The sequence below is a fragment of the Triticum aestivum genome, chromosome 1A (genome assembly GCF_018294505.1).
Source record: "Triticum aestivum cultivar Chinese Spring chromosome 1A, IWGSC CS RefSeq v2.1, whole genome shotgun sequence".
Classification (NCBI taxonomy): Eukaryota; Viridiplantae; Streptophyta; class Magnoliopsida; order Poales; family Poaceae; genus Triticum; species Triticum aestivum.
This window is the reverse complement of record NC_057794.1, coordinates 550,257,300-550,284,068: the sequence shown is the minus strand read 5'-3', so window position 1 is coordinate 550,284,068 and position 26,769 is coordinate 550,257,300. Positions and strand designations below refer to the sequence as shown.

Genomic DNA, 26,769 nt, shown 5'->3' with positions numbered 1-26,769 from the left:
TGACTCCGCATTGCGAGCGCAGCCGCTTCTGCCCTGAAGTAGTACCACCGCCCTCGCCCCTGAGTGCGTCGTTGCCGCTTCCGTCAACTCCGTGTGCGCCGTCGCCGCTGGAGCTGGTCGCCATCGGAGCGGAGCGGGGAAGGGCTGAATCGAGGGGTGGACTGAATCGAGGGGAACGGCTCGACCTAGTAGACGGGCGCGCCGAAACGGCCGTCTCTCGCCGTCTAACAGGCGGGACCCACCTGTCGGATTCGCTGTTTTCTGGGCTAAAACGCAGCGTCAGTGCTCCGCGTTACAGATTAGCCCCATTGTTGGTGGTTTTTTGTGAACTGCCTCAAATGTGGTACCGATCTGTTACCCTAGCCCATAATATGGTGGTTTTGAGTAAATTACTCTAGCCCGTTCTAGCAGCACAGAAGCTATGGACCACGTCCGCCCGTCCTATCACCAAGCTCCTGACGACGAATTTCTTGCTTGACATCAAAGATCCAACGCAGCACTCAGCTAGTAGTCGTTCACCAAGACAAGGTAGTGAAATAAAATATCCATGCTTCCTTTTCTGCAATTGATGATTATTTATATAACCATCTCAATATTGGCTTCAGTTGATTGCCAGTGTTTGTTATACCTTTTGAGGTCGTCATGAGAAATTCAGTATGTATCACCAGCTTAACACAAACAAAGAACGTATCAACAGAACTTTGCTTCAACTAACGCCCACTGCTTTATACAAACCAGGCTCATACGTCGTTAACCCCAGACCAAACATTTACAGGCAACAGAGCAACAAGTAGCACCTAGAATATCTTTGACTTTGCATAGCAGACCGTTCACCTACACTTATGTCCGAATGAAGATACTACTTTACATATCGCAAGCATACAGAAATAGTGCACTAAAAGCAATCGCCAAAATGAGCCAAACCTCTTGGGGCTTCAACCAGGGACCCAGAGAGCCATGGAGGTTCTGTTGCAGTTGCCGGAGCTCCACTTGAAACTCGTCGAGTTCCAGTTGCCGGTTGAGTCCCACTTGATGCTCATCGTCACATTGGTCCTTCTCATGGCCTGCCTTCTCACAGCGATCACAGAATAGATTGGCACCGGAAAAGCCAGGCTCTATGTACTCAATTTGATGGCCTGGTCCCTCACGACGTTCAAATACTGGTCTCCGTCTCTTTTGGTGGCAGGAATCTGCAAGGGTCGTTGCTCCATCCACTGTTGTTCCTCCCGCCATCATTGATTGTGGCACAATTTGCAAGACGCTGAAAAAGATGGAGAAGGGTAAAAATTATAGGTAATGATTCATTTTGACAATCAAAGTACATGATTTTTTTATTTTGTATAATACTTCTTTAAAGCTTTAAGGGTGGTATTGATTTTTCTCCTCATGGCTTTAGTAGATGTTGATGCATCACTTCGCGGCTTCCACAGTAGCCAGTTGAAATCTTCCAAAGCTCTAGGAAAACAACACACCGTAGTCACAAATAGAGCCAAGTCAATTCAACATACAATTGCACAAGTATATATCCTCGTGTATATACCGTGAGCAAACATTCACAGCTTCGGTGGCAGCTTTAGCTTTGCCTTCACCAACAGAGGAAGCGTATTCTACCACCTGCATCAAGTTTTTTTTAGTGATTCAGGTAAGCCGATTGTTCATAATTCGGAACCGAGAAAACAAATTATGGGAAAATAGATGATGTATCAACAGTTGTGTGCATTGTTTGAAGGGAATGGATTCAAAACTTGAGGAAGCAAAGATTGATGCTATTAAGGAAGAAACAACACAAGGCAAAGTTGAGGACAAAACAACATGATGCACTCATAACGTGAAACTCTGGACACTAGAACAGAACTTACTATTGGAGTAATCAAACGTAGAGATGACACTGGACAGACTAGTGAGCTACAATTGATGTAAATTGACCTTTCATGTTCCAAGCATTGACCTGCAATGGACCATAAACATGTGAATCTAATAAGAAATATGTATCACACTGTGTCAACAAAAGCCTCTGGTTATCACAGTTAATTTGCAAGATCATAGACCGGCAGCAACAGATAATAACACTAACAAAACCCAGTGGATTGTAAATGCTTAACATGTCCACCACCAAAGTTACAGATCACAAAAATTTAAGGTGGAGACCGCACATAATTTTCAAAGATATTATACTTGACTTGAACAATTGTTTATGGCCATAAAACAGAGTAAACTGAGCAGATATTTGCGTATGATGTTCAGGAAATTAATTATACTTAAAGACGCTAAACATGCAATTGGTAAATGTTGGATGCATATGCGCACTTGCACATGTGCTATATTAACAGAAGTTAATAGAAAGCTATGCCCCAAGAAGTGGACTAATTCGTTACAAAGTTCCCTAAGCCAGTCTCGAGTCCACAGAAATTCCTCAATACATTTCTCCACATCCATCCTGACAATAAGCATCAAATAGCAGCAGAAGTAGAAATCAATAACTTGTCATGCAAATAAGAATAAGACTGGAACAGGTAAAGATAGCAAAATATGCATTACCTTGTAAAGCACTTGTACACTTTGTTGGTTATATCTACGCCTGCAGTAATTTGGATAAAGAAACAGTTAAGAACAAAATATCAGGAAGGAAACTGTATAATTTCTGAAGGGTTCAATTTTCGATTCAATGGGGGAGGTCCCAGCCTGAATTCCGTGTTATTATTTCCTATCCAGATATAACTTCTCATGAGTGAATTCGAATTACCATATTACTTCTAATGAGTGAATTCAATGTGAATAACTTCTGATGAGTGAATTTGAATTATCACAAATGATTCCCTGTTATTGTTTTCCTTTCTTTTTTCTAAGAGACTCGTGCTGTTTTTTCTGTTTGGTTGAAGAAATAAAATGAGGTGGTTCACCATCACCTAAATTCTTATAATGAAGCAAAGTACTCACGATTCAGCTTTGGCTGTGCCTTCATGACGGTAAATTTTGTCTAACTACGAGAGTGGTCGGCCTTTATAGATGAGTCCATACTTGATTACTTGCACATTTTTTTAGCATGTGCGGTAGCCTAACGCATGCTTCTAATGCATCAACGTCTATGAATCAACACATATGTACCCTACCTAATGTTCAAAGTTGATGAACAACTAAATGGTGTCAGCATTTTCAATGTGAATACTGCCAAATACATTGGGAGGATCTATCACCTGGGGTCATGTTGAGGTACTTGGGGAAGGAGCATGGACGGTACATTGGGAGGAGGTCGATGTCGCCAGCAGAAAACGGGGCTATTGCTTGCACAACCGCATGTTTCATGTCAACTGTGATGACCCAGGCCTTGTCGTCTTCATCATTCACCTTGGACATGACGTAAAGAAGATCATCATTGCAGATGCTGAGGGTGGGGGTGTAGAAAATCAGTTTCTTCAGGTGTAACTTGTCTGTCTCGTCGTCCCATAGTTCCGGCAGTAAAGAAGAATAGCTTTGGTCAAGGGAGATATCGGCAACATCAACTGTGAATCCCCGTCGCCAATCTCCTGAAGAAAGCTTCCTGTTCCATATGGTGGCTTTCCAACTTTTATCTCTGCCACAGCAAGGCCTGCAACTGGAAGGGTCATGGTATTCTACGTTGACAAACTTGATCAAATCATCGCAGCAGGCCACATCACGAAAATATTGAGGAGCGTCAGATCCTCCTAGCTCGTCGTCGTCGTATGATAGTTCGGAGCAAGGCGGACTTGGCGCGGGAAACAGGATGTATTCGATCAGAGGATGTTCATCGAACGGTCTGCGAAGTAGAAGAATACCACGCAAGAGATCAACCCAGCCCAGTGAGCGTCCAATCCTGATCTGCCTGCAGGCTGCAGGCATCATGCCGACTAAAATATCTCTTATCAGACTCTGATATAGCCAGCAACCCAACCTTCTTACTCCATGCCTGTGTCTGGGACGAGAAGACATGGACATCAAACATATGATCACCCATGGTCCTGTTCCACCGTAGGAAGGCCACGACATAATGCTCGCCGCAGGGCAAGAGGCCGAATTGCGGCCGGGTTTCGTATGCTGGAATATCGGTTCGGGAGCAGGTGCAGTGCTGGCTCCCCGGGGCCGGCTCTGTAGAGGAAGTGGTGGGTGGACTCCGGGAAGGGGCCGTCGGGGGCGTTGAAGGTCACGTCGAAGAGAAGGAACGCTGCCTCCGCGCAGACGATGTCGGCGCAGATGACGCCGGGGTCGGGATCGTCGTGGGCGAAGTCGTCCGGATCTGAAACTTTGAGGCCGGGGCAGTGGACGGAGAAGTAGGAGACGCCCGGCGGGTCGACGAGCCAGAAGGACGCCACGACGGGCTGGCCGTCCGTCGTCCTGGACACGAGGGTGGTTGCGTTGTGGAGGTCGGAGATACGCGCCGACGGGTGGAGCAAGACCCAGTCGCGGCGTGGGGAGGTGGAGGCGGTGGCGTAGGGGTCCATCAGGTTGATGGGGTCGGTAGGGAGTGCCGCCATGGATGTGGATGTTGAGGTCGGGGTTAGGGGATTAGGTTTTGCAACAGGCGATGGAGAGGGGGGCGTGATGGACTCGGGAGGAGGAGCAGAGGCGCGACGGCTCCCTATCGAACGATTACGTTCGCTACAAAAGAAGGGACACCCAGCGAACGTTTTTTTTTTTTTTAGAAAACGTCGGCACTTTATTAATCAAGTAACATAATTACAAAGAGTCTCTCGGATATATTCCGGAGTAGAAGTGAAAACACAAAAACCATTACAGCTCAAACACGATTTAGCTAAATTATGAGCTAAAACATTAGACTGCCGACGAATAAACTTGACCCGAGAAAAAAAAATATTCGACATGCCATCTTTGATCTCCGAGACCACAGAGCCAGCGTAAACCCCATCCTGGGCCAGAAAAACAGCCCATATCTCTACACCAATTATGTCCCCTCTTTTATTTGAAAAAATGATCCTATTTGTTTTCCTGCAAACATTTTTTTGTGAAAAAGAAATAGAAACCGAAAAAAATACCACAAATTGGCAAAATCATCACCAAAATCTCGTGTACAAAAAGAGGGAAAACTGGCAATAAAAAAAATGTCATCCTCTCAAATAATAAAAATGACATCATCACAATGGCATAAAAATGCCATCCCTATTATATTAATAATATAAATGCCATGCTATTAGTAATAAAGCTGCATGCCAATAAAAAAATGCCATCATCTCAATTTTAAAAGTGCCACCCTATTATTAATAAAAATGCCATGCTCTTAGTAATTAAACTGCCAAGCCATTTAAATTCAAAAAATGTCATCTTCTCAATAAATGAAATTGCCATACTCTTAATAACAAAAAATACCATCCTCTTAAAAATAAAAAATGGCATGTTATTAATAATGAAATTGTCATGCTATAAATAATAAAGCTGCCATGTGAGATGGTAAAAAAAATACCATGCTCTTTTAAAATAAAAACGCCGTGCTCTTAAAAATAAAAATGTCATCCTTTTAATCACAAAAATGCCATCCACTTTAAAATAAAAAATGCCATGTTATTAATAAAAGAAATGACATGCTATAAATAATAAAGCTCATGTGGTTAGTTGATAAATAGCACAATGTTTAAGCTCAGGGTTATCTCTTGTGGTTAGTTGATAACTCTGCCATAATCTAATGATGTACTCCAGTTCCGATAGTCAAACCAGTTCCGAATTTGAACACAACTGCAAAATAGACCAGCTTATATACTGGAAATCTTAAGAAAGTAAATCACACACGGGAATACAATGTACACGTCAGAAAATGTGAAAGTGAAACTGAGAATCACCTGGATCTACTTTTTTCATATTTACAAAGCTGCTCGACAGTTACTTGCAGCTCTGGCGGTCGCTTAGCCGCCCCCTGGACCACGACGCCATCACCGCCTTCATCGCGGACCTTCGCTCGATGGCCCTTCGCTTGTCGCCACCGCTCACTCAGCCACCTCCGGAGCCGGATTAGTCGCCTTTTGGCGCAGATGATTTGCTGCTTCATTGATTTTATTTTCTTGGGCTTATTGAGCTGTGCCCTCAGCAGAACCTGTTGGACTTCCGTCGTATTTTGTGTACTGAGATTTGCAAGAAGTGTCGTGTGATCCGAGAGAAATGACCTTATTTACCTAGATGTCTAGTTTCACCATTCCATAAGCAGAACCTGTTGGACTCCCCTGCTGGTTATGTGCACACAAATCACCGTTGAGCAATTAATGAAAAGGAGCCAGAAAAATGTTGTTATAAATAGATCTAACCAGATTGCATACTTGTAGGTTACAGCTGGTGCTGAAGCCAATGCTGCGAGTGAGAGGTACAGCTACGCGGTTTCAGATCTGTGGTTTGTGCCAACTCTCCAAAGTTCAGAGCCACTGGTCGAAGTACAATAAGCCAGGCTGTCCACCAAGTAACTAGCACAAGTACAGCAACAATGGCCTTAACTTTGACATGAATTTGGACGAAGTTCAGCAACTAGTTGCAGGATAAATTTTCTTATGCCGCCTCCGATGTCAAGTTAAACGTGGGTTTCGCCTCCGTCAGACTAATAAAAAGGACAACATGCTTGGGGCTAAGCTAATTTGCACTAAACTGAGGTGACCAATGAATTAATCATAGCATCCTCCTAGCTTGTTCGAGGTGCAGGCATCCATCATTGCCATTCTATGCAAGAAGATTTCTGACTTGTGGTTACTTGCAACAAAGAGTGCAGTTGAGCCAATTACAGAGGTGTGGTTACTGGTTGAACCACAGTCTCCCGGACATCATTACAGCGAACTAACCATGTTCACATTTTCTTTCTGGCAGAACACCATGCTCATCTTGTGCTACTGGTTAATGCTATGGAGACCAGAAAGCCACAGTAGTAGACTGGCAGGTCTGCACAGTTCATGCAGGCAACTCACTGCACATTTCTGTCTGGTCAGTTTTGTAAACCGAAGTTTCATTTGGTTTCTGAAGGCAGCGCCAGCGTGCGATGCCCGCCGACAGGAGAGCTGCGAAGGTGGAGTGCCGCGGTTTCACCAAACTAAACTGAGCTGTGTTCAGGTTGAGGCACCCATCAAGTCATTTATACCTTCTTGGGAGCATCATTTCACCAAATAATTTCTTGGAACATATTTTGGCAAGATATCTGAAACAACCTGTTGCTATGCACATATTTTTACTTGGATGTTTCATGATATATTTTTAATTATATTTTGTATTGTATAGTACTACTAGAAAGCGAGTAGAACCATGAGCAAGGAGTTATGTGTACAGTCGCTTACCAAGTGCGGCAAATGATAAAATGAACTAAATATTGAGGTCAACCTCAGAAATACTGAACTGAAAAGAATGCAGGTTTATTTGGCCCAGCATACTGAAGTAAGATATGCGCCAATTTTCTGAGTAAAGCAGACCTGGATGTTTCAACGCACAGACCTGGATGTTTCATTCAATTCCAAGCTTGCAAATAATAGATAGTTGCTGTGAGCAATGCTGGAAAAAAATGGCACATAATTGCACTGGACGAGATATGCGAAGACGATGCTCGCAGTCAGCATCATGGTAATGTTACTGCCATCTTCAGAAACAATAATTGTTACTAGAACCTAGAACGAAAACCAATATCAAAACAGTAGACAGAACAAACACCTTGTTGCTTCAAGGTTTATGCTTTGTCATTGCTATGTCCAGCTGCACTTCCTCCTGCTGCTTCACCGATCATCACTGCTCCCAGCATGGCAGCATCAGCTTCTTCCATTTCTTGGTCGCATCTTCCAGCTTCACTTTCTCCTGAATTGGTCACTTCCTTTATTGGTGCCACTGAAAAAAGTATACTAGTATGAGGTAACAGCCACTCGCAGATGACAACCATATATAAAAGACCCCATATAAAGTACTCACTCTGTAAACTAATATAAGAGCGTTTAAATCACTAATTTAGTATTCTAAACGCTCTTATATTAGTTTACGGAGGGAGTAGTACACAGAAGTAATAAACATACATATACCTGGTGGGTGGTGGATCGTAAAAGCTAATATAGGGAAACAAAGCCCATACTTCGTCGCAGATAGGGGGTAGAGAAAACTCGCTCGTGAGCTTCTCGGACCTCAGTAACTCGAGATCAATCATGTACTCCCTCTGTAAACTAATATAAGAGCGTTTAGATCACTATTTTAGTATTCTAAACGCTCTAATATTAGTTTACGGAGGGAGTACTAGGTGCCAGGATCTGTGTTTGCAAAAATTATGGCCGTGCCTTCAACAGAGCCAACCAACTCACATTTTGGTGGCGTCAACTGGGGATCGCTGGGGAGATGATCCTTGAGGTCGATGATTGTGGGTTGTGTCCACGTTGCAACTTGGTCGGGACCCACCTCCCTCCACCACACGTAGAGGTCGAAAAGAACCATATGCGCAATCCCCAGCCGACCATCGCCCTCCGGTGCAATGAGGGCAGGAGCGTGGTGGGCATAAATCTGAATCTCCAGCGGCAGCTCAATCTCCGACAAGCAAGACGTGCCCAAGTCGTACTTGAGAATACCAGGATAAAGAACGATATCGTGCGTGAAAATAAAATAGAGCGTGTCTCCGGTGAGCAATATGGGCATCCCAGAAAAGTAGAGTTCATCTCTGTCAAAGCCTAGGTGAACGGAGGCCGAAACGCTCCAAGTGCTCGTCTCCGACGAGTAAATGGTGGCAGTAGCAACCCCCTCGTCCCTGTCAATGACGACAAAGACCACAAGGAATGGGCCCAAGTGGCAAGCCCCATGGTCGCAGCCGTGCACAGCACAAAGCACAGCTGCGCTCCAATCTGTTGCTGCACGATCCCTCTGTGGATGCCGCAGCTTCCTGGTGTTACCCGTCATGGGGTCCCAGACGACCAGGTAGTGATGCTTCTCATCCTCGTCCCGGTACGTAAGGAGTGCGCGGCCGTGGCGGCAGTCGACGACAGAATGGCGATAGCGGTGCCAGTGCCGGTGACGGGGAGCGCGGGGGGTAAACTTTGTGGTGCACATGAAGGGGGCAAAGCGGTCGCGAGTGTGGAGAAAGCCGAGCATGGGAGGTGTCTTGTGGAAGGCGCGGTAGCGGCTGCGGAAGCCATGGTCGGAGATGAGGCGGCACCACGGCTTGCAGACGAGGGAGGCACGGACCAAGTGTTCAGGCTCGTGGGGCGGGAGGCGGATGAGGATCCCCTCCACGAGCTCTTCCATGTCCTTGAGCTCCGGTGGCATGGTGTGCAGCATGTTGTTGGTGGCGATCGAGGAAGCTGAACTGATCCAGAGCTGCGCAGCCCGCGGCCGTATATATGGCCACATCTATTGAAGATGAGCGAGCTGTAGACTCTTGGGCTCCGAAAAATAAATGCGTTCCTCCATCATCGAGAAGCTCACCGCGCGTTCTCCTGCTCCCGTTTCATATTTTCATTTATTACTGAACCAAGCATACTACTCCTTCCCGAGGAAACATTTATGTCAAAGATCAATGGAGAGTTTCCACGCGGAACTGTCTTCTGTTCTCACTTCTCACGCGTTGCACTCATGACAAAACATGCGTACTCCTACGTGCCCGTCAACCTGTGGATGCGGCACTTCCATGCAAGATGCAACTGTGGGTTTGAAAGTTGGACACGAGTCGACAAGTACTAGTACGTACCAAAACTGTAAGAGCAAAAATCAAATGTACGACGTTTCTTACCATCCGACTGATCTGACATTCGGTATGGGCCACGTGTAATTACTTACGGTTTTCACCTAAAAAAAAGAACGGGGAAACAAGGGATTGGTTCGATTGGGATGGAAGGGCCCCACCCCCTGGAAAATCAGGGGGAGGGGGCGAAGAGAAGTAGTTAGGAAAATTACGTAGGCTTACGTAGCTTTTACGTAGATGATTATCGATGGGCCACAACAGTGAAACCAGGCCTTTTACGTAGCTTTTACGTAGCTTTTACGTAGCTTTTACGTAGGAAGCGGGGAACAACCACTGCGTCAAGAGCAAGTTTTGTTGTATTTTTCTTTTGACAATGTTTTGTTGTATGTAAGGTAAATGTAGTACATGGACCAGGCTCAAATGCATGAGTACACGCATACGCTTAACCTCTTCGCCAGCGCAACCTCAACTGATAGGCCGTCCATATGAACATGCACAACAATGAATGAAGCCACCATAAAAAGGAAGAAGAGGTAGCTGCCATATCGTGCTTCCAACTGCGTCGTCCATGGCCACGTACCGTATCCTCCATCAACCTTGTAGTACTAGAAGTTACTGGAAAGATGACAACTCTGCTAGAGTTGCTCTATGGAGTATATCAAACCAAAGAAAATTGCTTATACATCATCACACACCCAACCACAAACCTGACCCCAGCTAGTGACCGACCGTCCATCCACCAATGCCTCTACAGAAACAAGCAAGACAACACTATCAATATAGGGTGTAACCCGTCTGGTGAAAACGAAAAGACCACCCAAATATGTCGCTCAAACAAAGGTGGTGCACTCGCAAATTTCGTGGCCCAAAAGAATCCTAAAGCATTGCCCCCCCCCCCCCCACACACACACACAAATGTATCCCCTCATCCACACAACTGACAACCCCAAACCGCAACAAAATAACAAGAACCACAACACAATGAATAAAAACGAAGAGAAGAAGAACAAACCGGGAATGGGAAGGAGAGATTTGATGGAAGGTACGTCTCCTCTTAGCGGCCCTAACCCCATACACACACCCTCGTCCACAAGCATAGCTCCGTGAGAGAAGGCATGTACCTGCTTAGAGCAACTCTAGCAGAGTTACGCAGTCACTACATCGCACATATAGTGTGTTCCATGTTTTTGAAGGATCGTGAGACGACGTGCAAATTAAGAGTTGTCATATCTCAGCCTTCATTACTTTTACATATGTGACCCACATATGTCATTGGCTACATATTTATTCTCCGATTTTGCATCATCAACAGGTTGGCGGCAACGAGATCGATGCCGCTGGTCATGGACGCGGCGAGGGCGAGGACGACCACAAGCACGACGACGAGGGCCAAGACGACCACGACCATGGCGATTAGGGCGAGGACGATTCTAACGACGACGATTTGGGCGGCGGGGTACCGATTCCAATGGCGACGATGCTCAAAATTATACTAAACATTAAGCTGGACATCCATTGAAATTATACTAAGCATTAAGCTAGACATTAGTGGATGTCCCACCTAAAGCATGGTAAATTTTTTTGAACAATGATGAAAATCCCACTCCTCCTCCTCGGTGATTAGGGCAGTTGCCTCTCCTTCAAGAGCAGCACCTAGTCCGGCCACAGAAAGGGAAATGGTGGTTGTGGCCAAAGAAAGGGAAATGCCACACAAGTGGCCGCCATTAATTGGCACCCTTCGTGATGCCATGGACATCCGGTCGTCTACACCATTGACAAGGTGAGGAGATGGGCTCCGCGGGAAGCTGGGAAGGGAGGTGAAACTTTTCTCCCGTGTGTGCCGCATGGAGCGCCCTCCAAACCAATGTCCCGCAACCTCCAAATACGGAAGCTCGCGGGCTTGATTTGAAGCGCCCTCCATGATCGGCTTGCTAGCTAGAGTGGTCTTTTCACCAAAAATCATTATATTGACGGTTATTATACAGATCGGCCCGGCCGATATGGCTGCTAGAGTTGCTCTTAGTGATACACGCACAACGACAATTTCCCATCTTCCCCAATGCGCGACACAAGGGCCATGATAGGTGGCTTAGGAGTGGCTAAACACACATGAGTGAAACTGGGAGGCAGGCCGACACAGTAAACAAGCCCGTCACCGGCTGACAAAAGGATCCCACAATACCCTACGTCCTGGTCCCGGACTAACCACGGCTCCCGAATTCTACACACGAGAGCTATGTCTCGCAGTAAGCGAGACAGAAGCTGCTCTCGCGTCAAAAGTCTAACGTGACGGGCCGGCCCATTGGAGCGAACTTAAAACAAGAAATATTACAAAGAAAAGGAGCGGGGGGGGGGGGGGGGGGGGGCTCAATCCAGGGTCTCCTTGGTAATTCGCAGAGTAGCTAACCACGATGGTAGTGTCGGATTATTGATGAAATGTAGGGTGCATCCTACTTAAGGCGACACAGTCCGGTTTTCCACTATTTTCTTTCATTTTCACCGGTTTTCTCCCTTTTTCTCTCTCTTTCAAATACAAGTTTTACTGGGTTTTCAAACAATGGATTTTCTTCGTTTCTTTCCTTGTTTTACTGGTTTTTTCTTTCTCATTTCTTCATTTTCATTTGGTTTTCTTTGCTTTTTTTCCTTTTGTTTTGTTTTTGTTTGGTTCTGTTATATATTCTCTGTTTTTTCTTTCTGTTTCCTTCATTGTTTTTTTCATTCTTTTTACATTTGTTTCTTTGATTTTATTTTTTATTTTCGTCTTTCTTTGGTTTATTTATTTTCCTTTTCTGTTTTGATTTTTGGGTTTCTTTGTTACTTTTTTGTTTTCAGTTTACTTTTTCTGTATATGTCAACACAAATTTTCTGATGCAGGTTTAACAATTTTCTGGAGGCCGCACAATAATCTCCTATCCTGCAACCACTTGCTGAACTTCCTCCAGGATTCATGTCCAAGTTCAGGCCATTATTGTTGTACTTGTGCTAGTTGCTTGGCGGACAGCTCCAGTGGTAATATTTGTGCTAGTACCTCTGAAGTTTGGGCACTTGGAAAACCATTGATCTGAAGTTTGGGCATTTGGAAAACCACTTAACATTTTTTCTGTTTTGATTATTGTGCGGCCTCCATGGATAACGATGCCCCCAGGAGGGAGAACGACATAAAAAACGTCGTCATCGTCCGATCCGGTAGACCCAGATCTAGGGTTTTCTCCAGAACCTCCCGATCAGGTTGACGTGACCTGCAACAACGATGCCTCGAGAAGGGAACGACGTCCGAGACGCCGCCATCATTCGCCATGACCACAGTCTTGCGCGATTTTCACCGAAAGCCACGTCGTCCCGATCTCGCGGCTGGCTGGAACCGAACGGAGCCTCGCCACGAAGACGAACAGCTTCGTCGGTAATCCGGCGGAGATCCGTCATCTCCTCACTGGTCCCTCCACGCGCCGCCGGTCGGCGGAAGGCCACCCTGCGGCGGATCCGATCGGGGCGTTGGATCCGCAGTCGCCGCCGTCACCATCTCCGCACAGATCAGCCACCTCGCCAGATGGGGCGCTGCCACCGCCGCCGTCCACAGGGCCGCCGCTCCGGCCACCGCCCCAGCCGCCGCCTTCGGATCTCACAAGAGGGGCCGCCCCTGCCGCCTCAGATGAGATCGCGCCACATCCACCCGCCCAGGTGCCTTCGGCACCGGGCCCGCCGCCACCACGGCCCACGCGGCGGCAGAAGGAGGGGGAGGGGGAGGCCTGCGGTGCTAGAGTTGAGGGACCCCTGGCGTCGCAGATAGCCGCAGTAGTACACTAACAGGTCTGCAGAGTTCATGCATATACCTCATTTCATATCTGGCCAATTTTGTGCTACTACTGGTTAATGGTTTGGCCAGTTTTGTAAACTAAATTTCCATTCGGTTTCCGAAGGCAGCAGCACCAGCCCGCCGATGCGGTAGTTGTGTGCCGCGGTTTGCCGATTTCAAACTGCCCAGGCTTGAGAGCTACTGGTCGAAGTACGGCAAGTAGCACCATGATTAGCACTAGTCAAGTTGTTCCAAGCCATGGTTTGAACTAAGATTACTGGTTGAATCATTTTGACCCGTGAGCAAAAATCAAACCAGCTCCAACTCCCGACCAACCAAACTGTTTGATTGTCGTTTATCGTCCAAATAAATGAACAATGCCATTTGATTTACCTGACCAAACAACAGTGCTGGGCTATTTGACTTTTTCATCATCATTGAACATTTCTTTATTGTACAGAAGACTGAACTAAACTTTTCTGTTGGCAATGACACTTTTAAACTAGTTGACTTTACATTGCTGGACAGAAATGCAGGTGAGTTGGTACATATGATCTTTGGTCAACGAATTTTATGCTGTGAAATATTACCAATGCACAACCTTGTTCAACATCTACAACATCAAATCCTCACGGTATCTTGCAAACTGGTCATTCACTAGGATGATGCAACACTTCTTGCAAATCTCTCTACGACTAACTACCCATGTTCATCCTCTGCTGCTGGGTATGGTCTGAAGACCAGAATCCAAAATTGACATGTCTGAGCAGTTTATGTGGACACAGATCAAATGAGAAACCTGATGCGTAGTTGCACCAAGTGTCCGAAACCAATGCTGCGAGGAAAGAGTGTCAGGTTTCAGATCTGTGGTTTATGGCAACTGCCGCCAACTTCAGAGTTACTTTTTTTTTTAGAAAGAAGGATGTACCCCAGTCTCTGTATCTGAACGATGCATGCAGCCATATTATTAATTATTCATAAAGACCATACAAAGAGATACTACATCAATATATAAGCTTGAAGCCACCAACTTGACAACGTTGTTGCTACTCCTATCCCCTCGATGAAGGCGGTGCTGAATGTCCGGGCCTAATACCAAACAGACATCGCATCAAAGCCTAACATCTAAAGCCGGGTGTCCCATCTAAGCACTACCTGGATTGGGTCCCACACCGGTCTAACACACTCCCAGTGAGCACCGCATGCTGCAAGGGCCTCTCTGCCAGAGCAGAACTGATGCACCGACTTTGCCAGGCCTCTCTGCCATCAACGCCACCATGACGCCAGACAACTTCCTTCTCCTGCGCAAGTCCATCTCCAATACGTGCCCATCGTCGAACCTCCGCGGTGCCATGCCGTTGGGATCCGCCGTCGGCCTTGCGGTAGATGTAACACCACTCCTCCTCTTATCCCCTCCAGCCAGCACATGCTCCAATGGTGTTGCATGGTACAATGGCTATCTGTGCAAGTGCCAACTTCAGAGTTACTGGTCGAAGAACAACTAGCACAAGGATTACGACTGGAGTTGTCCACCAAGCTGTAGATTTGGGCATGAATCCTGGAGGAAGTTCAGCAAGTGGTTGCATGATAAATTTTCTAACAATGCCTCCAATGGCGTGTTAAACGCGGATTTCGCCGCCCATTGGACTAATAAAAAGAACTCATGTTTGGGACCAAGCAAATTTACACTAAACTAGGGCGACCAATGAATTAAGCGAAGCATCCTGCAAGCTTGTTTCAGGTTGAGGCATCTATCAAACATCACAGCCATTCTATGCAAGAGGGTTTTCGGAATTGTGGTTGCAACAAAGAGTACAGAAAAGTTGGTTACATACAAAGCTGTGGTTATTGGTTGAACGAGTTTGACTCATGAGCTAAAGTCAACCAGGTCCAGCTCAGGAGCCGCATGCCCCGACCGACCAAACGCTCTGATATCCTTCATCCAAATAGTAATTTATGACTTGCCTCTTTAAACAATACTGCATGAGAGGTATTCGACTTATCTCTGAACTTGTCTGATAGTGATTATATTTATAAACTGGAGAACGTGTGTGGTGCACCAGCCCAATTGATGCACCGGATGCATCAGTGCATTTTGAACCATTAGATGAAGGGACAATGGGCCAAATTACGTCATAAGTTGTACTACATCATTTTTACAGAAGCACCCTTATAGTTTATTGCATTTGACCCACACTCCACAACACTCTCCCATCAATAAATCTGTGGATTTAATTTTTTGGCCCAAACACAAAAATGGTCATATAATTTGAACTGAATGTCTGGTTTCAGTTCCGTTTTGACCATCATCTTTGTCTTGATGAGATCGTTGATACAAGATCAATGTTGAATATGTTTTTGAGATTTGATTTGATTTTTACATTTTGAAACTTAAATACTCTATTTGGGGCAAAAGTGTATGTGGGACCGACGTGTGGGGGAGAGCGAGGGTTACAAAATTATATAATACAATTCAGTTTCAGTAAAAGTAAACTTTTACAAATTTTGTTGTTAAGTTTGAAAGTCAAGAAAATATATTCAATGTTGACCTTGTTGCCAACATCTTGCTAAAATAAAAAAATTGGTCAAAGAAAAGCTGAATTCGGGCATGAGGATCAACATGTATGACCATGTTTATGTTTGAGAAAAGAAACAAATGACACTGTTTCAATGATCGAAGAGAGCCCCACGAGGATAGAGTGCGGGTTGATTTCAGCACAGTACGAGCTCTATTTTGCAAATATTTCATCATTCTATCTTTCAGACTGCTCCAATCCTTTGGATTCATATCCAAGGGCTAAGATATTACTGGTGCATCCCGTGCATCAATTGAACCGGTGCACTAGATATGTTCTCTTATAAACTAGCATCGGATTCTACATTGCATGAATGGCAGTACTGCACGAGAGGTGCTATATAGTACGAGCTTTAGTAAAATATTTTGATATTGTGAAATGTTCATCTCTACAGCATCAAATCCTCATGATATCTTTGCAGATTCACACATATTGTACAACACTTATTGCAAGTCCCTCGTTACAGCTAACTAACCATGTTCACATTTTCCTTTTGGCATAAAACCATGTTCATCTTGTGCAACTGGTTAATGGTCTGGAGACCAGAAAGCCACGATAGCAGATTGATAGGTCTGCAATAGTCCTTTTTTTGGAAATGAAGGTGTTCCCCCGGCCTCTGCATAATAATGATGCATGCAGCTATCTTATTAAAAATTCACAAAGTATCAAAAAGTCAAAAGAGTATTACAGCTCGCAAACGAAGCGAATCAAAAGCAAAAAGAAAAGTACATGCTGACTATCACAACCGATACGATAATATGAAGGATAAGCTCTCTAGACTCCTATCCTGTTATGCGACCGCCATCCGAATCGATTGAATATAGCATGTGCTACCATCTCCCACTGGTTGCACCCAGTAAACCAAGGCTCCCTGGAGTCCATAGGAGTGAGTAATGACCACGTACGGATCCAAGCGGTAGCTCTCAAGATGACCTGCAAGAAAGTTAAAGTGTGTTGTCTGTTAAAAATTATATCATTCCTACAGTTTCATATAGCCCACAAAAGCGCACATATTCTAATCCGAATACAAGCCGCAGTAGTCTGTTCAACCCCAGCTTTATAACCACGTCCCAAACAACGACGCAATGTCAACTGGAGGATTAATGTTGAAGGCTATATGAATCGTTCTCCAAAGCAATTTGGCGAGTGGGCATTCAAGGAATAAATATTGTATTGTTTCATCATGATCACAAAAACAACACCGCGAACTACCTACCCATCGTCGCCTCTTGATTAAGTTGTCCTTAGTGAGTATTACTTGCTTGTGGACGAACCACATAAAAATTTTAATACGCAAAGGAACCTTAACCCTTCAAATATGCAACGATCTTGAGATTGGGCCAGAATTGATCAAATCCATATAGAACAATTTCACCGTAAAAATCCCATTTTTTAGCTAATTTTCATTTTGTCGAATCCGGATGGTCGAAGAGTTGAACATCAATCAATCTCCGAACCAAATGCATCCAGGCATTCCATCTCTCACCAACTAACGCACGTCTGAACTAAATATTCAAGGGAGTTGTTTGGAAAATTGTGCCTACGTAATCCTCCTTACGTTGCACAATGTTATAAAGGTGGGATATTGAACGGCCAGGGGCGTCTCTCCTAACCACGTATCCTCTCAAAATCTTGTTGATATCCCATTGCCAACCAAGAGTTTGACCCTACGAAAGAACAAGTCCTTCGTTCTCATAAGTCCCTTCCAGAATGGCGAGTCAGTTGGTCTCATGGTAACCTGGGCGAGCGTTTTTGACTGTAAATATTTATTGCGCATAATTTGTGCCCACATACCCTCCGGCTCTGTCTCTAACCTGTAGAGCCATTTGCTCATAAGGCATTTATTCTTAATTTCTAAGTTCTCAATACCGAGACCCTCTTGGTCTTTTGGTCGGCAAATGATATCCCATCGTGCGAGACGGTATTTTCTCTTGGCCTCATCAGACTGCTAGAAGAACCGAGATCTAAAGAAATCAAGTCGCTTCCAAACCCCTTTTGGAATTTCTAAGAACGAAAGTAGGAACATCGGCATACTAGTCAGTACCGAGTTAATCAGCACTAGCCGACCTCCATATGACATAATCTTGCCCTTCCAGCAGCTAAGTTTTTTTTCTATTCGATCTTCGATACACTTCCATTCTTTATTGGATAACTTACGATGATGAATCGGTATTCCCAAATAACTGAATGGCAAGGCACCTAATTCACATCCGAAGAATTGTCTATAAGTGTTTTGCTCGCCTTTGGCCTTCCCAAAACAAAACAACTCGCTCTTGTGAAAGTTTATCTTTAAGCCAGACAATTGTTTGAAGAGACATAAAATAAGTTTCATATTACGTGCCTTAGCCTTATCATGTTCCATGAATAAGATAGTGTCGCCAGCATACTATAAAATGGATACTCCTCCATCAACTAGATGAGGAACTAACCCCTCCACATGACCATGCTTCTTGGCCCTGCCAATAAGAATGGCCAACATATCGGCCACTGTATTAAACAAGAGAGGAGACATGGAGTCCCCTTGTCTCAACCCCTTGTGAGTCTGAAAATAATGACCAATATCATCGTTAACCTTGATTCCGACACTACTCTTCTGGACTTGGGTACCCACTTGGTTCCACCATGCCTCACTAAATCCTTTCATGTGTATTGCCTGCTGAAAGAAAGGCCACTTAACTTTATCATATGCCTTCTCAAAATCCACTTTAAAGATAACCCCATCTAGTTTCTTCGAGTGAATCTCACGAAGCGTTTCATGCAACACGACCACCCCTTCAAGTATGTGTCGCCCTGGCATGAACGCTGTCTGACTCGGTTGTACCACCGAATGAGCAATATGCGTTAATCTATTGGTTCCAACCTTTGTGAAAATTTTGAAACTCACGTTAAAAAGACATATGGACCTAAATTGTTTGATCCAAACTACCTCTTCTTTCTTTGGCAACATCGTAATTGTACCGAAATTAAGATGAAACAGCTCTAAATGACCGTTAAAGAAATCATGAAACATAGGCATAAGATCATCCTTAATAATATGCCAACATTTCTTATAGAATTCAGCTGGAAACCCATCTGGTCCCGGTGCTTTATTCGGTTTCATTTGTGATATTGCATTCAGAACCTCTTTCTCAGTAAACGGTGCAGAGAGAATATAATTCTCCTCTGCCTGTATCTGAGGTATATCTCCAATACCATATTCATCTAGCTCCATCGTGCTTGTATCCGGAGGCCCAAAAAGTTGTTTATAGTAATTAGAGATATAAGCTTTCAGATTCTCATGCCCCACAATTGTCCCCTCATCTTGCTCAAGCTGTATGATTTTCTTCTTCCTATGTTTACCATTTGCAACCATATGAAAGAATTGTGTATTGTCATCTCCTTGGACAACCATAAGCACTTTAGCACGCAAAGCCCACTTGAGCTCTTCCTCTCTCAGAAGAGCTCATAGGCCTTGCTCAGCATCGGACTTGGTTCTTTGCTCATCAACCGAAAGAAGAGTGCCTTCAGCTTTTAAGTCTAGTGCTTCAATTAATTGAGTGAGACGCTCTTTTCTTGTTTGTAAATCCCGCTCTCATTTCTGGCCTAACCTTCTGAGATGTCTAATTTTATTTTGCCATCTCTCAATACTAGTTTCTGCACTAACAGGCTTGGCCCATTCACGTGCAATGACCTCTAAAAAGCCTTCTTTCTCGAGCCAACCTAGTTTGAAGGAGAAAGCATTTTTATTTGCAACATGGGTAGCCTCTCCCGAGTCTACAAGAAGTGGTGTGTGGTCTGAAATCGCTCTCTGCATCGCATGAACCGACACAAAAGGGTACTTTTGTTCCCAATCCACACTAGCGAGTACCCTATCCATCTTTCCATAAGTCGGAGAGGGCAACGAATTGGCCCATGTAAATTGTCTACGGATGAGCTCAATTTCTCTCAAATTAAGACTCTAAATAATCATGTTAAACATCATAGACCAACATCCATCAAAATTGTCATTATTCTTCTCATCTCTCCTCCGAATTATATTAAAATCCACCCCCCCCCCCCCCGACTAGGGTTGGCAGGGTTTCATCTCCACAGATCCACATCAAATCGGCTAAAAATGTGGTTTGAGTTCAGGTTGTGCTGCCCCATATACAGCTACAAGAGACCATTGGAAACCATCAATTTTGATCTCACCCGAAACTTAACCGTAAAATCTCCCCGAACCATATTAAGCACCTCAAGCGTTTCACACTTGAACCCCTAGTAAAATCCCACCGGATCTTCCTCCAGGAGGTAAGATGTGCGAGTCAAAATCAATTCCTTCGGAGAGAGTTGCAAGGAACTGAGAGGTAAAGTTATCTCGTCTTGTTTCCAAAAGCGCAATAAAGTCTAAGTGTTGCTCTATCGTTGTCTCCGCAAGAACCTTCGTTTAGCCAAGTCAGTTAGACATTTGCTATTCCAAAAGATTCTTTTTCATAGATCATTATGGAATTTTTTCTTAAGCTTAACTCTAGCGCTTCTACGAACTGTAGAAGCAAGATAAATTTTCCACTTCTACTCCGACCCCTCCTCATCTTCGGCCTCCGCACTAGGCAAGAGATTGTTACATATATTTTCAAGAGCAACCATTCCTAAATTTTTCATGTCATTGTCATTCATGGGTTTGACAGATGCAAGATTGCGAATTATTTCTGAAGCCCTCTCCGCTTCTAAGTCTAAAAAATCGTTTACAGATTTCACAACCTCGTTCTCATTTGACCCCAATGAAATTCCTAAGTCTTTTGCCTTATCAACTATTTCATTCTCTGCAACAGTCCATGCAGACACCTCACTGCACATCTCTGTCTGGTCGATTTTGTAAACTGAATTTTCATTGACTTTCCGAAGGCAGCAGTGCTAGCGCGTGATGCCCTCCGATGCGGGAGCTGCAAAGGTGGAGTGACGCGGTTTGCAGCAAACTGCCCAGACTTGAGAGCTACAGGTCGAAGTACAGCAAGTAGTAGTAGTACCATGATTATTAGTAGTCAAGCTGTTCCAGGCCATAGTTTACATGGATGGCCTGAACTTGAACGTGAATCCTGAAGAAAGTACAGGAACTGGTTGCAGGACAAGCTTTTCTTAGGCGGCCTCCAGTGGCGGGTTAAATGGGGCTTCACAGGCTTCTGTACTAATGAAAGAACATCGTGTTGGGAACCCAGCCAATTTGCACCAAACTAGTAAAGGGAGCTCGTGTTCATTTTTGAGGCACACATCAAGTCATGTATACCTCCTTGGGAGCATCATTTGATCAAATAATTGCCGGGAAGATAATTTGGCAAGATACCTGAAACACCCTGTTGCAATGCACATATTCTTACCTAGATGTTTCATGATAGATTTTTAATTATATTCCGTGTTGAATAGTACTGCTAGAGAGCCAGTAGAACCATGCTCTAGGAGTTATATGCATGTACATGCAGTCGCTTACTCAGTGCAACAAACAATAATAACATAAGTGTTTGAACGCACAGACCTGGATGTTTCATGGTTAAGTTTTAAATTCTGAGCTTGCCAATAATATACTAGTTGCTATTAGCAATACTGAAAATAAACAGAGCATAATAGAACCGGATGAGATCTGCAAGGACAATGCTCGGACTCTGCGTCACCGAAATGTTTCTGCCATCTTCAGAAACAATAATTACAACTAACCTAGAACGAAAACCAATACCAAAATAGTAGACAAGATGACCTAATTCCTTCGAGGTTTATTCTTCGTCATGGCTGTGCCCAGCTGCACTTCCTGTTGCATCATAATCATTGATCATCGCTACTCCCAGCATCAGTTTCTTCCATTTCCTGGTCGCTGGTTCCAGCTTCACTTTCTCCTGATTCATCATCGCTGCTCCCAGCATCTATCGGTTTATTTCATGTCCATCATCGCTGCTTCTAGCTTCACTTCTCCTGATTCCTCGTTGCTGCTTCCTGTTTCACATTCACTACCAGAAACTGAAGTTTTCCTCACGGTCACCAATTTTCCTGTGAGGCCCGAAGCACCTCACAGAAAAATGTATTTTCCTGGCGGGCTTTTCCTGGCAGCGAGAAAAATAGCTCATTTTCCTGTAGGGTAGGATGGCACTCACAGGAAAATACATTGGCCTGTGAGTCGGCCCACACGAAAAGAGTCAGCCCAGCCCGTCCAAAACAAGCCCGTGTTCGCGCCAAAAGAATTGCTATGCGCGCGGAAAAATTGTATCTCTCGCGCGAATAGAGAAGAAGGTTCACGGGCCGAAGACAGGAAGCTTCGCGCGGGTTCCATTTTCCTGTGCGTAAAAGCCCACGGGAGATTAAAAAAAATGAGAAAGAAAACGAAAAGTTCCCCATTCATCCCCTCCCGGCTCACATCGAGCCTTCACAGTCCAGCCGCCGCCGCCGCCCCCGATCCCGATCCAGCCACACCTCGCCGCCCCCCACTGCCGCCGCCCCCATCCCATCCCACCTCCATTGCCGCTTCCTCTCACCACCACCACGACTCCACAGTGCTGCCGCCGCCGCCCCCGATCCAGTCACACCTCCACGGCCTGTCACCACCGCCGCCGCCCTCCTACTGCCGCCGCCCCTACCACACCTGCAGCGCCGCCCCAACCCACCTCCATCGCCGCCCTCTCTCACCACCACCGCTGGTCTCCACCGCGGCCCTCCCCGCCACCACCGCCGGTCTCCGGTCTCCTCTCTCCCGCCCCATCACCGAATACACCCCACCACCACCGGTCTCCCTTCTCCCGACCCCATCGCCTCCCATCTTCTCCCACCTCGTCAAGGTAACTTTGCTCCACCCCTCTGCCCTGCTCCTTCCCTTTATTTCTTCTTTTTGGTCATCCATTTTCGCAGGTAGTTGTAGAAATCTTGCTGACCTGCTGCTACTCTGTTCACCTCATTTCGCAGGATCCATTTCATCCGGGAACTGCGTCATCTCTCCTTTTGTCCAGAACAACTACTCCATTTGTTGTGGTAAGTCTGGGCCTTGGTAGTCAAAATCAAAAAATACGTGATATATGTCTTGATTCACTTGCTTATATAATTTATTTAGAATCTAGGTCTGACAACAGCAAGGCCAACTCTCTTTTTTTTTGTTGGCTCATTGGTGAAAAGATCAGTCTTATGCGTGAGAATAGCTTTCTTTGTTTTCCTTTGAACTGTATTGATTTTTCAGTTTTGATGTCGCAAAAAATGGCACTGCTCTTTGTATGAGTTTGGGTGGTACTGTTATGTGTGATGTTACCAATCCCATTGTCAAGTTATTGAAAAACTGGAACGGTTAATGTCCATGTAATATTTACCCTTACTAGCTATGTGCCTTCTGGATATGTAGTGTATGCATGTGAAGATGAGACGTGGTAATTTGCACATAAATAGGATTTTGTCTTGGCTGTTACCTAATTATTAGTTGTTGTCATTTCTCAGTTGATTGGTTTAGTCCTACTGTATGGCCTCACATTTGTAGTTATTGGTGCTCAAAAGATTTCAAGGAAGCAAGGTGTAGAGGCCAAAAATCCCGCTTGCAATCTGAAGATGTTGCTCAAAGTCACGGAGGTTCACGACCATTCACGGAGTATAGGCAATTTTTGGTAAGACATCAACTGAATATACGTTTCACTACAACTTATCCTTAGTGGCTGTAGCATGCTTTCACTTAACTATCTGATTGCACTTGTAGGAACATAAGTTTGGACCTGAGAATAATGAACACATATGCTGTGATGAAATCTGGTATGAAAAACCATGATGAAAATGGCAATAGTGGTGCAATCAGCAGCCAGAAAGCACAAAAACGCCTTGTATGTTCGGTCTCCTATCCTTTTTTTGTGTTAGCTTGTCATTTATGTGCAACATGAGTTTATTGTTGTTGTTCTAGGATGATTATTCTACTGGTATGAAGGTAGCATATCCAGAGAATTGGCAGGACATAGATTTGGATGAAAGGGTCTTGTACAACACATCGGGTGGCATGCCTCATGGCCGTGTAGCGATTGCATCTGGTGTTGTGAAGAAAGCTGTTGTTCTTTCTGCTGCCAGGGCAACAAATCTGAAGCCATCTATTTCCACTGCTTACCGGAATGCTATCCAAGAGAATGAACAATTGCGTAGTACAGATGAGAGTCTAAAAAGGAAAACAGAAATTCATGACCAAATGTTCAAGGTAATGTAAATATCCTTTACTAGAATCCTTGTTTTAGTTTGAATAAATATGCTTTACCTTAATCCATTGTATACTTTATTCTTGGTAGATGCTTTTTGCAAAGATGGGAGAAGAGCTACCGGAGTGGTTCCTTCAGGGTCAATCTAATGCTCATACACAGGTCAGTACATCCTACTGCTTGTTGACTCTCTGCTTGCTAGTGAAACTTACTACTTGTTGATTGCCTACTGCTAGTGAAGCCTATCATTTATTGCTAGTAAAACCTCTTGCTTGTTGATTGCCTATAAAATGGGAACCTTGCATCGGTCCACACAATCTTCTACATTAACCTTTTGCTGGTCTCTTCGGTAGTTAGCCAAGTTTGCTGTGACTATCATTTATAGCATATTTTTTAAGTTCTGATTAGCTGGAGCTTGTCTTGTTGGTTCAAGCTAGGAGTATTTGTAGATGTTTCTTTTGTATTAATGTGTACCAGCATGCTAAATAAGCTGTAGATTGGTTTTTCCTTTTCATATCATGGTTAGGAATTTGTAATTCTTTGGCTGTAAGTTATCCATTTAATTAAGTGGTTATTCACCAAGCTTAGTCATGTTCCTTTCTGCTAGTAGTAAACCTTGTATATTTTACTATGTTTGTTGGTGTATGCAACTATGAGATCTTAGATTTTAGATAAAAGAAACAAACGTGTAGCACAACAGAAGCCAGAGATGTAAGCAGAACTAAGTGCAGCTTGCTTCTATTGAAATTAATTGTAATATTGTAAATCTGGTTACTTTGAAAGCAAGACCTGCCCTGTTATAAAATGTTGGAGATTACTGAAATATCTTCAAATCATGTGTTCTTATGTGCATGTTCTCATCAAGCTGTGTATGACTTCGTAGGGAAACACCAATTCATCCCATGTTAGTTCAGGCGATGGCCCTATGGACCATGAGGTCGGGCATGACAATATTGAAGGCAACAAACGATGGTGAGAACATTGTTGGTGACGATGACAATCGTGGCTTCAATCTTGACGGTGCCTCTGGAGGAGGATCTCACTAGTCTACTTCCATGTCAACTAATGGTCTTTCTTGTATTTTGGATGTGTGTAGTAGTACCATATGCCACTAGCGAAACTTAGTTGCTTACCTTTTGTTGCATTCACTTGTGTGAAGTGATATGTAAGTGATGTTTTCCTGTAGTAGTCCCCATGTATTTTTCTACCAGTGTGTTGCCTTGTGCACTGTGATGCAACATAGTGCTACTGGCCAAACTACTATCCATGTAAATTGCTAGTGTCCCAGATAATTAGTGGTATGTAGTGTGTTGGTGGCTTGTAGGTGTGTAACATAGTTGTATGTTACTCTTGCTCAAATGTATATATTGAACTTCTATGTGACGTGTACAGATCGTTTTTGGATGCTTGGCTGTCATTGACATATCATGGTGAATTTGTATTGATTAAACGAATGGATAGTCACCTTCAACTCAATTTTCTGTGGGCTACAACGTTTTCCTGTCGGCTGTCCATATATGTGATGCGATGCCATTTTCCTGGCGGCTACTGACACTAAATATAGTTTGCCTGACGGGTTTTTCCTGACGGGGAGATGTCAGATTAAGTTGTTGTCTAAACCTGACGGAGCAACATTTTCCTGAGAGTGACGGTGAGGAAAAACCGCCAGGAAATTATTTCCTGTCAGGTCACCGTCAGGCATTTACTTATTTCCCAGTCACTGTATTCCCGACGGATTTTTCCTGTTGGTCAGCCGACAGGAAATATTTTCCTGACGGTTATATGTCTTTTCCTGTGGGTTTTTGGCCGTGGGGAAAAGTGTGCTTTCTGGTAGTGATTCTCCTGAATCGGCCAGTTTATCTATTTGTGCCACTGACAAAATTGTAGTATTATCACTTATTAACAGCTACTCGCAAATAACATCTGTAAAAGACCACATATATATATATACCTGGTGGATTGTAAAAGCTAAAATACGGAACAAGATGCCATAAATCATCGTCAGATCCAGAAAACTCTCTAGTCAGCTTCAGCTTCTCTGAACTTAGTAGTTTGAGATCAATCTTGCGGGTGCCAAGATCTGTGATTACAAAAATTATGGCCGTGCCTTCAATAGAGCCAACCAACTGACGTCGTGCCTCTGGATCACCTAGATGGAGATGATTCTTGAGGTTGATGACTGTTGGTTGTGTCCATGCTGCAACTTGGTCGGGACCCACCTCCCTCCACCACAAGGAGAGGCCGAGGTTTTCCTCGTCCAGATCTGCAATCCCCAGCCGACCATCGTCCTCCTCCGATGCAATGAGGACAGGAGAGTGAATGTAGTCAGTGACCAGAATCTCCAGCGGCAGCTCAACCTCCGACAAGCAAGACGTGCCCAAGTCGTACTTGAGAATACCAGCGTGATAGTCGCGCACAAAGAGAAAATGGAGCGCGTCACCGGTGAGCAATGTGGTGATGGTAGACAAGTAGAGTTCATATTCAAAAAAACCTAGGTGAAGGGAGGACGGAGAGCTCCAAGTGCTTGTCTCGGACGAGTAAACGTTGGCCGTAGCCACAGCCTCGTCATTGTCAAGGGTGAGGAAGACCACGAAGAATGGGCCCAAG

At 44.6% G+C, this 26,769-nt stretch overlaps 2 protein-coding genes across 2 annotated transcripts; one reads left to right on the top strand and one right to left on the bottom strand.

Moving 5' to 3' along the window:
• Positions 1-723: 723 nt before the first annotated feature.
• Positions 724-4,570, bottom strand: LOC123180532 (uncharacterized). The gene is made up of 7 exons (XM_044592602.1): positions 3,195-4,570; positions 2,539-2,578; positions 2,376-2,437; positions 1,860-1,948; positions 1,541-1,614; positions 1,348-1,455; positions 724-1,261 (listed from the first exon to the last, which is right to left on the bottom strand). The coding sequence occupies exons 1-7, from the start codon at positions 4,003-4,005 to the stop codon at positions 865-867; spliced, it is 1,581 nt and encodes a 526-aa protein (XP_044448537.1). The 5' UTR covers positions 4,006-4,570; the 3' UTR covers positions 724-864.
• A 17,735-nt stretch (positions 4,571-22,305) lies between these two features.
• On the top strand, positions 22,306-25,553 carry LOC123180525 (wiskott-Aldrich syndrome protein family member 3). Its single transcript, XM_044592595.1, has 7 exons — positions 22,306-22,785; positions 22,910-22,975; positions 23,486-23,592; positions 23,682-23,802; positions 23,880-24,164; positions 24,253-24,324; positions 25,046-25,553. Exons 1-7 carry the CDS (start codon positions 22,321-22,323, stop codon positions 25,136-25,138), a joined length of 1,209 nt encoding a protein of 402 aa, XP_044448530.1. The 5' UTR covers positions 22,306-22,320; the 3' UTR covers positions 25,139-25,553.
• Positions 25,554-26,769: the final 1,216 nt, after the last annotated feature.

Excerpts from the sequence above, each read along its gene's own strand:
- LOC123180532 (XM_044592602.1), bottom strand. The coding sequence starts at position 4,005 with ATGTCGTGGCCTTCCTACGGTGGAACAGGACCATGGGTGATCATATGT. Across the intron at positions 2,438-2,538 it reads GTGTACAAGTGCTTTACAAG|GATGGATGTGGAGAAATGTA; the intron begins GTAATGCATATT and ends GCTTATTGTCAG. Across the intron at positions 1,262-1,347 it reads ACCCTTAAAGCTTTAAAGAA|CGTCTTGCAAATTGTGCCAC; the intron begins GTATTATACAAA and ends CATCTTTTTCAG.
- LOC123180525 (XM_044592595.1), top strand. The coding sequence starts at position 22,321 with ATGAGAAAGAAAACGAAAAGTTCCCCATTCATCCCCTCCCGGCTCACA. Across the intron at positions 22,786-22,909 it reads TCTTCTCCCACCTCGTCAAG|GATCCATTTCATCCGGGAAC; the intron begins GTAACTTTGCTC and ends CTCATTTCGCAG. Across the intron at positions 24,165-24,252 it reads TTCATGACCAAATGTTCAAG|ATGCTTTTTGCAAAGATGGG; the intron begins GTAATGTAAATA and ends TATTCTTGGTAG.